Genomic DNA, 12,416 nt, shown 5'->3' with positions numbered 1-12,416 from the left:
AGATCATAAAGTTCCTCGTAAGATCCATAAGGTCTTGAGAATGGGTGTTGATATAGGCCAATACTGTTGTGTATTCATGGCAACTAAGAGTGAGGAATTCCTGAGCATCGATTTCCAGTGGCTGATTGCTAATATTACTGCTCTCACTTCCAGTATGTTGATATAAACCCAGTGACCTGATACCTTCATGATGGGCTTCCCGTGGAGGGACAGGGATCTGGTGACTGCATTCTGATTGGCGCCCTGTGTATGACATTTCCATGAACACTGGGTCTGTAGGTGTGATGACAGTATCTAGTTGTTGATGATTTATCCAATTCTGAAAGTGCCTGAGATGCAGACATCCTCTGAATGTGAGATCCTGCATAGATGTTAGCTTTCTAACCCTGGGTTGCAGTTCAGATGTTAAAAACGATGCCCTAGGAACCCCAATTTTCTGAAGACATCCTTCAAATAAAGGGAGTCATCTAAAACCTCCCCTATGTTGATGATTGGAGGTGGTCATCTCGGGTATTCCCAGTTGAGGATCTTCAGGTCAATAAACATCCTGCACTCTGTTGAATCCTTCTTTGGTACCAGAAATTGCGGAGAGAAGAAACCACTGTCATCGCCGATAAAAGCTTGGGCTCATGAAGGTGATATCAAACCCCCACTGGGTATGTCATCAAAGGGGGTCTCTTGGAGAATTGAATGACCTTTAGAATCCACTGGTCTTATGATCTTCCAATTTCAACAGGACCTTAAACACCTTCACTGGAAAGCCTGGCATCTGTTTCTGATATGTCGCTGCTGTTGCTGATATCAGGAGATCTAGAGCAGCAATGAGACCTGGGACCAGACTTGGAAACTCTTGCTGGGATGGACTTTTTATATCGTCTGGCTGGTGACTTGGCCTAGCCATCAGTGTTTAGTCTGAGGTTGATGCCTCAAAACCTCTTCTGCAGGCCTTGTGTGGCCTGTTCCCTATGAGGCCCCTGATAGTAATCTCAAGTGTGAAGAGGACCCCTGATTGTAATCTCAAGTGTGAAGAGGACCCCTGATTGTAATCTCAAGTGTGAAGAGGACCCCTGATTGTTATCTCAAGTGTGAAGAGGACCCCTGATTGTTATCTCAAGTGTGAAGAGGACCCCTGATTGTTATCTCAAGTGTGAAGAGGACCCCTGATTGTTATCTGAAGTGTGAAGAGGACCCCTGACTGTAATCTCAAGTGTGAAGAGGACCCTTGACTGCAATCTCAAGTGTGAAGAGGACCCCTGACTGTAATCTCAAGTGTGAAGAGGACCCCTGATTGTAATCTCAAGTGTGAAGAGGACCCCTGATTGTAATCTCAAGTGTGAAGAGGACCCCTGATTGTAATCTCAAGTGAGAAGAGGACACTGAGAGTAAGACTCTGTGAAATCTCCTGTCCTTGGCAGAACTTCCAATAAAAAGTTGGCTCTCCAGAGGCTGGGAGTAGAGCATGTTGCATATGCCAGATGATAAGAGCAAATCTGTTGTCAATAACACAAATGTCCATCTCTTGCAGAGACTTTACTCTCCCTAGGCTTAATTTTCCCCACCCTTGAATCAACTTTAAAGGCTACTCCCACCCTTGTTCTTTTATCAAAAGGGGGAGATTCTGGACTAGCTAGGCTATTTCTTCCTCAACCTTGTTTTCATGTTTATGTTCGTCTTGAAAAAGTCAGAAACGAAAAAAAGACATAGCTATTCACATGAACACATTGATAATATATTCATGTTGATGTCAAGTTCCATTAACAATTTACAGGTCATCTTCATCTATAACATGTACATGGTTCACATTTTGTTTCAGTAGCCTTATATGAGGTTAGATTAAAAAGAAGAGCAAGGATAAAAGCAAAGTATCAAAAGTATGTAAGAGCATGTATATATAGTTAATGATGCAGATGTTGTCATGAAACAAAGTATGAGTCGTTGCATCATTGATCTTCCTATATATCAATAATGATCAAATAATCATGAGCTAGAACTTACTGAGATTACAAAGTTGCTTGCACCAGGTGCAACCTGCTGGGACAGGTACAGAAATGATACATGTCCTGGAGATGAAAATGAAACAATCCACCTGTCAAAATATTTTACACAGGCACAATGATTTCACAGTTTTTGATATAAGAGTAAGGGTGGGGAAGATGTAGCCTAGGTAGGCCAGAATCTCCCCCTTTTGATATAAGAACAAGGGTGGGGATTGGCGCTGATTGGCGGAGACGTCCGTCATCAGTAGATGAACTCTGACCCGTGTCAAAAGTTCTAGAGCGCTATATACCCATGGAGCTAGACCTAGAACTAATGCTAATGGTAACGTTAGTGAGCCAATGTACCCCCTCCCCTTCCGTTAAGTTAACGTGGTCTTAACGGGCCGTTAAAGGTTAACGGCACTTTGAGCAACAGGCTTTCGCTCTCTTAACGTTAATGGAACGTTAAGGACTAGTTAACGGTCCGTTAAAATTTAACAGGCTTTTGAATAACCTGGCCCTGGAAGTGAACGAGTTGCTATGCTAACGGTGAGTTTGTTTTATGCATTCAGTGTAGCATTTTGTGTCAAAAACAAATTATTATAGACATTTGAGATATTATATTTCAGGCTGTAAAAATGTAGACACTGAAGATATCAAGTGTATATTTATAGCTCTTGATTTGATCTATGAGGAATACATGGGCGACTTTTAGACAACATCCCTTCTAAAAAATAGCAAAAATGTTAAACAAAATTATATACAATTATTATAAAACGAAACAAACAATATGAACAAATGTACATTTTAAAAGATAAATATATGTTTTGATTATATCCAAAATTTGAAAAGATTATAGCATATGTTTTTAGAGATATAAGCATTTGAAAACAAGTGGTATGATTGTCATGGTGAACGCATTACGCAACAACTGTTTTAGCGTTGGTGAACGATTTACGTCATCGGCAGTGAACGCATTACGCCACAAATTTTTTGGTGTTTAGGTGTTTGCTTTTTTACGTTTCAGATAAACCTCTACAATGCAACCATACGCATGTAACTATTGTGTGCTTCTCAAACTTTTTGTGATGTCATTACGCATATGAAAGACGACACATTCATCAGAAAGAATCATTATGACTGACTGAGTTTAGTTTTACGCCGCTTTTAGCAATATTCCAGCAATATCACGGTGGGGGACACCAGAAATGGGCTTAACACATTGTGCCCATGAGGGGAATCGAACCCGGGTCTTCGGCGTGACGAGCCAACGCTTTAACCACTAGGCTACCCCACCGCCCCAGAATCATTATGAGAAAATTGAAGCTTTGTGAGGTAACTGATGCACTAAAGTATGTGAGGAACAATTACAAACATGTCCAATTTGAGCGTTCATTGATTCGTAAGGAAATAACTGTTACTGACATCCCAGAGACATTGAAAATTGTCAAATAAATACAATGTTGCCAGAGGTTTTGAGAGAATTGAATAAACATGGTTTGTCAGAACTTTATGTCAAGTTTAACGAACTGGTTGCACTGAATCAATTTCCATTGACAAATATTGCCTTTTTGCTTTTCATGGATGTTGTCAGTTTCCTTAGTACAGATGACATTCACCAAATGTGACATTGTGAGCAAATCAAAATGTTCTGGTTGACAGGGTATAGGGTAAGCTATTTCATGGCACATATATCTGTTTCATGGGTGGAACAACAAAGTCAAAATTCTGACAGGACAGAAACAAGTGATATGTCACTTACACCCCAAAATTCTGCCTTAAATTTCATGGTTCCTGACATAAATCTTTTAGAGACTGGCAGTAACAGTATACTTTCAAGTGAGATTTCACCTGGAATTCTGTCAGATTCTTTGGATATGGTCTAAGAACTATGAAAATAAAAAGCCTATGAAGTTGTGTTTTGATGGTAAGAAGATCAACAGCTGCATCACTGAAGATGAAGGAGATGTTGACCCCTTTGGGTGAGAACCATCACCAACAGTTGCAGAAATAAGGCAGAGTAGGGAGGAAGAACAGGATCTTTTACAGAATATCATAGAGAGAACCCAGTCGGCTTTGGACAATACTCAGGACAAGCATCAATTTGGTACATGTGTCACAGAGTTACAAGAAGTAATTCGCCTGCTAAGTATGAGAATTAAAGATACAGTCAAATCCCGATGAGTCGAATCGCTGGGGACCAAGTAATACATTCGACTTATCGATGTATTCGAGACATAGGTATGTCTATGAGGGTAGAAAAAAACATGAGCCACTCCTAATTCCTCCACCTAAGCATTTGTTTACCTACTGATTTCCCTATCACTAATAGGGGCACCTTATCAGTTCCAGTCTGATTAGCACACACAGTGATTTCCGTAAAATCACTAATCTGCCTTTTGAACTCACCCGTCAAAAGGTGGCGGAAAGGTGTGAGCCGAGCTGGTTTGTTAATTGGATCAGTTTGCTGCACCAGTCAACTTTTCATTGACTGACTTCGGCTTATGTATACAAGATTGCTGTTGTTTGAATCTGATGGGACCCAATTTCCTTCTCGAGTCATCGTGTGTATTTATGAGACGAATTCATGCAACCGGTATTCAAATGATGACAACTATAACAGGGAATGGTCGGGACCGACAGGTACTTCGAGTTATGCATAATATTCGAGACACTGGCATTCGGCTCATCGGGATTTGACTGTATAAGGGAAACATTAGTCACAAAAAAGCTCTGTTTGGAGAAGTTCAAGATGCTTGACGAACCGGATTTGCAAACATCTAAGTATCAGTTTGTTATAACAAGTATCCGGAGCCAAATATAACAAATCAATGAATGCATTAACAATTACTTGAACACTGTTCTAGACCAAAAGTTGTCCTAAATAAACAGGAAAACTATGTTTGCATAAATGCTGATGAATCCCTGCACACTGTCAAGAAGAGTTCAACAGGTATTGAGCAGCATATCTTGAAGCAAAGGTCACAGAAGTGGTTTTCAGAACGGGAGAAAGCCAAAGCTACAGGCAGTACCGTCTGTAAAGCGATTGGATTGGACACACTGAAGTCAACAGATCCAACACTTCGATAGAGTTATCAACCATTATCAAAGGAGGAGATTCCGCTTTCAGACACAAAAAAGAAGTTTGCAATAAGGTACAGACCACAGGCAGGATGCTTGTGCAACAACAGTTGGTGTAGTAATGCCAATATATTATCCACATCTATCTTTCATTGAGGAGGGGTGCTAGAGTGTTCAACACAACGAGAAGAGCTTCCTAGTCGTGAGTCCCGACGGGTCTATTTGGAAAAGTCACAATGATAAAGCAGTTTTGGGTATTGATATCAAATGCCCTTACCCTGACAAGAAATTTACTACTCAGCAAATGTATTCCCTACTAAAGTACTATGTGACACAAGCTCTTTGTGAAATGTTTGTTCTTGGTTGTACAGAACTTTTGTTCATATGCTACACTGAGCCACGTCAGCCATTTTGAAAATAAAGTTTTCACAGAAATGGTGGGATATCATATGGGATGAACTCATCAGTTTGTATGGAGGTTCAGATTAAGAGTTTATGTGGCGTTCTTTCACCTTTCCAGATGTCTACATTTTTACAGCCTGAAATATAATACCTTAAATGTCTATAATAATTTGTTTTTAACACAAAGTGCTATACTGAATGCATGAAACAAACTCACTATTAGCATAGCAACTCGTTCACTTCCTGGTGCGTAACGATGTCCAGGCGTACACATTCCTGCGGTGTGAACCTGGGAAATTTAGAAAACATTTAACAGGGAACAAGCTGGCACATGTGATCATGTGTGCCACAGGAAAAACTATGAAGATTTCCACGCTTGTCAGGGGAGACAACTCCTTTGGGAAGTGCTTGGGAAGATCCCTAGGAGGAAAGTCAGAAGGACATATTTGTAAGAATTGTTGAGAAACCATCAGACAATGGTTCCCACTTGCCATTCAACATCACAACTTCCTAAAGCATCTGTGAATTTTAGTGGCTGCACCTGTTTAGTAAGATGTACTGTACCACTTGTGACTTGACAGGACACAAAAGAAGTCTCCATTATGGGTTGTTATTCGTACTCAAGCAGAACACGCGCCAGTCTGTGCAACAAGGCAAAACAACAGGGGAGAGTTAGGGAAGGGAGATAACTCTCTTTCCTCATAACACTGCCAAACAAACATGCATTGGCGCTGGAACAACTGTTTGAGTTCTATGTAGACACATTGTCTGAAATCAACAGTGTCTGAAATCAACATATGCAGAGGTGAATAGATGCGTCTTGAGTCCACTTTTAAAATTTGACAGTTCTATTTCAGGACAGCAGGTAAATTGTTCCAGAGGAAGGGTCCTATTCTAAAGAATGACCTGTTCCCACATGACTTGGTTCTAGTTTGTGGTATTTCAAGGAGAGACTGGTCCCTTGAGCGGAGTGATCTAGTTGGGTGATATGGTGTCTGGTATTTTGGAGCTAGATCGTTTAAACACCTGAAAACAAGGAGCAGGATTTTGTAGTCGATTCTGAAGCAAACTGGAAGACAGTGTAGAGTTTTGAGGGCAGGAGAGATGTGTTCAGTCCTTTTAGTTTGACAGATTAATCGTGCGGATGAATTTTGTGCTTTTGCAGCCTGTAGAGGACTTGTTTTGGCACACCAGACACTATATAACATTAAAGTACATGATAAGTTGACAGCTTTTAATCCTGATACCGTGAGCACTGATCCATACTGTTGCAGACAGTGGTCCGGTGTCACAAGACTTTGCTTGCAACATCAGTGATCTTGGGTCCTGATAATATTGTATGCTCTTCTGTGTAACATCCAGATATCTCATTATCTGCATATACGTTGTCTTTCATGTCCTTTGCTACTGGTCTGTCATACCCATCAAGGTGAACAAGCAGTGTTGTGTTGTGAATGAATAGAGACTTAGTAGCCCCAAATAGTACTGGTCTAAAACTGAGAAGTTATTTTCTGTATTGGTTGGATCTAATAAAATCTCGGTCCAGTTCATTCAGCTGAACATGTAAGATGGCTTTTTCAGTGTCAGTAGATAATCCAAACTTGTGAGATTGGAATCTTAAAAGAATTGAGCTTATGTCATCTAATACAGGTGATCCTCTTTACTGGCATTCATTTAGGCTGGGTGATTCTTGTGACTGTTTACAGCTACATGGCATGGCTGATATGAATTCTGGCGCTGTGACTGGTTCGTCTACTTCAATGGTTCAGATATCCTACGCCAAATTTGACAGAGTACATCCACACCTGGTAGACTGAGGATCCTGCTGCATCTTCAGAATGTGACCTGAGGTATTGTGAATGTAACCCAACCAGTAAAGTTTCTTATCCACTGGATTGTCAACAGGTAAGCCTGAATAAACATATGTGATGCGTGGTACTACATGTCAGATTTCTGTTGTGAACTGGTTCATGTACATGCTCACATTCGTCATCTGATTACTTACTGCATATACGTCCCTGAATTTGTTCATAGGAAATTGCATTTTGAATTAGGAAGATTATACACATTCATAAAAATCATCATCAGTCATAGGACATGGTGGGAGAGACCAGCTATATATCTTGTACATGGACTTGTTCATTTAAACTCTGTCCTCCATTGCTTAGGATCTACAGGCCTTGGGAATATGTTTTGTCTCTAGATACATGGACTTACTGTAGGTTATATAAATATGAGCATCTTCTGACATTTCTTTTGTCACAGGAACTGATGAAATGTCCCTTGCTTTTGTAAGATAATTGCCAATCTATCACCTATCACTGAAGAGAAGTCAGGTACAGCTGGCATCTTATGTCATCGTGTTAAATAATTTGTAACTTGCAGTATGATAAAGTATGCAAAACTGTGCTCAAGATGTTTTATATTTATTCCTGCACACAGAGGAAAGAAGGTACATTTCACTCCCCAAGACTGCACAACTATATGAGCATGAGAATAGAGGTTTTCTCAAAACTAATTATAGAAGTCTTGCCAACAAGGAAGACCCTTGTGAATATGTAAAAAAATTAATGTGTGATCAGTGCCAAAATGGGCAATTTATTGCTGTGATGCAATAGAGCTTGGTTATTCAATCAAATCAAAAGTTTACTTAACTTACTCATTAAAATTCAAGTGTGCTTGTGATAGCATGTTTATCCATTTTACATCATAAACTTCTTGTATCAGAAACCACTGGATAAATGTAGATTATATTTCACATACTGGGGCACTTTGAACATATTGATTCTTCCTAATGTGATGCCTTTGTTAAAGCTTAGATGCAAAAAAAATAAATAAACATAATTTAAACACAATTATCATTTATTCATGACATATGATATACATTGCTGATTATGAAACAAATAAACAAAATTAAATGTGTACAATCGCAAATCAAAAGTGCAATATTTTGTACTTGGGTTTACTTCCCTAGAAACAAAGCACCTGGGATACCGAACCCAGTCAGAGCGGGTGGGCGTGCACTTAAGTGTAACGAAGTCTTTCATTGGCTGGTTCATTTGCTGATACACTAAGGGCTCTTTGTGTGTGTATAGAGATGTTGGGTTTTGTAAATACATGCTCATTTTTTTGTGTATAACATTTTGCAACCAACAGACACCATAACATGTCATGTGTATAAGTATCACACCTGCCTGTCTGTGTAATTACATAATGTGACAGAGACAGAACTCGGGTGCACAAGCCATAAATCAATGCATCTTATTTATGGTGTATAGCCTGATCGGTGTTACGTTCAAATCGCATGTGGTCAGTGATCGAAGTTGTGTATTGCATATTGTCATTAGCAGACAGGCAGGCAGGCACATAGGTGTCAATAAAACAGACACTGAGTTTTGTCTGTGACAGAGGCATAGCTATATCACAGTTAGAAATTCTGACAATGCTTAATAATGACGTTGCTTTTAAGTATCGAACTGGGAAAGTGACTCAGTAAGAAGAACATGTGGTGAAATAGTCAAATGAAAGTTATATAAACAGTTAAATTGGCAAATATCAACAAAACATTAGAAAAATAGCTCACATCAAAGCCACGCTACTCCGAGTACTCACCGCCAGCGAAGGTTTTCCGTCTGGTTGACACATAGCTGAGTAGATCTAGATCCTTAACAAGGTTCTTCTATGTAATGAGTAGATTATTTACTATTTGTTGTTTGTGTACACATCCAGGATTAGACTACACCTGCTCACAATCTTATAATTCAGGCATCCCGCCTCAAGCTGCTCGAACCTATTCACTGTGCATGCGCTATCAGCGCAGCACAGCACAGCTGTTGAAACCACTTTTCACACCTGCTGGAATGAATTTAGTGAATCGTTTGAACTCCGATTTCACAGTGGGGTTTTCATCGCGTTATTTTTCAACTTTATAAGTTGAATTTGCATTTTTGATAATTTGTTACTGTAAGTCCATACCAAAAGGTATCAGAATCTGCAAAGTTGTGTTTGCGTTGCATGTGACCTTTAAATTTATTGTGGGACATCAATATACCAACTCAGTTCCCCAGAGGTTGAGGGACTAAAAACTATGAAAGATTTTCTAAGGCAAATTATAAATACCTTCAATTCTTCCAACTTTTTCTTCTCTTGCAAAATTTTCTCATCTTGTAGTTTCTGGGCCAGTTGTTGGGATTCTTTTAAACTTTGATATAATTCTGCTTCTTGTTGTTTGCGTCTGCATGACAAATCAACATTGTCAACAATGAATAATAAACTAAGAATACAGTTATAACCAAAGCATCATTTGCCATGGAGGTGTAGCAATACAGAACCACAATATCATACATAGACTGACAATATGTAAGCAATACAATTCTTATCCCAATATTTACTTCCCATTTTCCCATTTTTGTAGGTGACCCACAACCGTCAATCATTTGTTTTTACATTGCAGACACTAATGTTTAGGGGATACTGTAAAGATTCTGCTATAAATATCAAAATGAAGAATACTAGAGAATCAGTGTAAGCTGGTTTCTTGAACGTTTCTCTAATCATTTACCTTTTTACAGGTGGACATGTTGAAACTTAATGTATCATATGTATTGCCATATGGGGGTTGTATATCAATATATTGTACAGTTACATCACAAGGCATTACTGTATTGGCATTCTGCATCTCACTACAAAGGATGTATGGTAAACTGTTAACAGTTTGCATGCATTTAGCAACAATACTTTCCATGCTGACAGGCTGAGCTTGAACCAACTATACACCCATATTTCAACAACAGCATATTTCAACAGTAATCTAAATGACATTCTCTGTTGATGAAAATAGACAAAACTGACTGCCTCTTTGTCATCAGTATCTCCAACTGAAATGTCAACAGCAATCCATGCGGTCATGGAGACAACTGAAGAGGATGGTGATCCTTTATCTTTGTACAGTGGCATTCAAGAGGGTATTAGAAGACATAAAGATGATCAAAGACAAGGAAGACCCTCAACTGCCACAATTAAAGGAAATATTGATGAAATATACTAACAGAAAAAAGTAACTGTGCATAACATGAAACTGCATAAAATAAAAGTTATTTGAAAAGTTATAAAAATAACCCTAAATAAATAGGTAGCAAAGCACTTTGCATGAAATTTGATGTCACGTAATGTGGCACTTGCACTTTGTGCACAGTGAGCTTAACCACTTCTTGCATGCTTTTTGACACCTGTTCACACACCTGATATTGAAAATTGAACAATGGTTGATTACTCTCTAGCCTTTAAAAATGTTGAGGAAAACCCGTTAATTTCAACCTACACTGCGCATACGTCATGCCAAGGCTTACAGAAAATCAGCGTCTCTACGCCATGGGTATGCTGGAAACTGAAATGTCCCAAAATGAAGTGGCCAGACATTTTGGTGTCCATCGAAACACAATCTCATGTCTATGGAGACGTTTTCAAAATATTGGGAACATGAGAGATTTCCGTTGGACCAGCCATCCACGCATGACGATGAAATGGAACAATGTTTACATCAAGCACAGAATCAGCCATTGATGTTAGCAGAATTGGGACATGTGGTGGTACAGACAGGGAACAACATTCCCAAAGCTTTCTTCAATCATTTAGCGCGCCATCTCTGCGTCGTTGTTGTCAAGCCTGCATCAACGCCAATGGAGGACACACAAAATACTGAATTTGTGAACTGACTTTTGACACCACATCTCTTCAAGGGCCTGTCATGATGCCTAGGGTCAAATCATACAGATATTGATATTATCCTCTCAACTGTTAAACAGTGATAAAAGAATACACCACAGATCATGTTATTAATTATCTTTTTGAATTAAAAAATGGCATAACATCAAATAATGCACAGTTACTTTATTCCAGTAGTATACAGGTACTTTTTCATGAGAGAATTGAGAACATTCTGAGGTGAAGTGAAAATGAACAGCATCAAAATGCAAAGAACTGGAGACATACATAGTGAAAATACCTGACAAGATCCTCAAACTATTACTTAATTATATTATGTCATCTTAGTGTTCAGTAGATCTCTGCACTGAGTCTACTTGTGTACCTTGTAGTGCCTGCAGAGCACCATGCTGTGATTCAGATAGCCAGCCTGTTTCTCGAATGAGTTACCAGCCCCTGCTGACTTTTTACACAGTCCAAATACACCCACCAACTCACCAAGTTTACGGACCATTACTTGAACATTTATCTTGTCAACAGTTTCTTATTTGAAACACTACCAGTGCATTTACAACTTTATTATGTTGTTTTTGGGTGGTGTTCAACGACACATTCTTCATTTATCTTTTGTCTTATTGTTTAAAAAGTAAGGAAAATGGTAGTTTCACTTGTATCCCTTTAGATTTGTTTTGGGTAATCTTTATGGTTACTGAGCAATGGCCTATTCTGGTCACCATCTTTGTATCTATGACATATCTGAAATGGGCAAACATTTGCATGAACCCTGTACTATTTCACCTCACCGTATCAATAATTCTGTTTCCTCTCTCTGTTTCTCCAACTTCATCTTTTCTTCTTCAAGCTGCCTCTTCCACTTGTCTTCTTCTTTCTTTCTGCAAAATTGGCAAGTCATTCTCCTTAACAGTAAGTATAATGTACTTACATCTTCCACTTTGATACCTTCATGAAATAAAAAGGCATCAAATAATGTAATTTTCTGAATAAAATTGATATTTTATACTTATCCTGACTCATGCTCTTTTGCTTGTCTTCTTCTTCTTGCGAACATAGTGGAACACTTGTATCTCCTATTGAAGCTCCTTTCAATAAAGAATAGACGTAAAATCACTCCTACCAAGAGTTATCTCTCCAGCCGTTTTAGGCGGGAAACTGTGACGCCACCATGCCGACATGCCTCACTCTCTCCTGATTATGAGCCCGACACTTGAATTTGCAGGGAAATCCAAAGTGTCT

At 39.0% G+C, this 12,416-nt stretch overlaps 1 protein-coding gene across 1 annotated transcript in view; it reads right to left on the bottom strand.

The window, feature by feature from the left end:
* The window catches only part of LOC124276728 (SH2 domain-containing protein 4A-like), a 101,595-nt gene that overhangs the window by 77,563 nt on the left and 11,616 nt on the right, over positions 1 to 12,416 (bottom strand). Inside the window, exons 2-3 of the mRNA XM_046712370.1 lie at positions 11,966 to 12,055; positions 9,579 to 9,693 (exon numbers count right to left, since the gene is read on the bottom strand). Coding sequence (XP_046568326.1) covers positions 9,579 to 9,693; positions 11,966 to 12,055 — 205 coding nt within the window. The remainder of the gene's footprint in view (positions 1 to 9,578; positions 9,694 to 11,965; positions 12,056 to 12,416) is intronic.

This window comes from Haliotis rubra, unplaced genomic scaffold (assembly GCF_003918875.1).
Source record: "Haliotis rubra isolate DU_JTF1 unplaced genomic scaffold, ASM391887v1 Scf212, whole genome shotgun sequence".
Taxonomy (NCBI): Eukaryota; Metazoa; Mollusca; class Gastropoda; order Lepetellida; family Haliotidae; genus Haliotis; species Haliotis rubra.
Note: the sequence above shows the minus strand (reverse complement) of the source record. Positions and strands in the feature narration are given on the sequence as shown.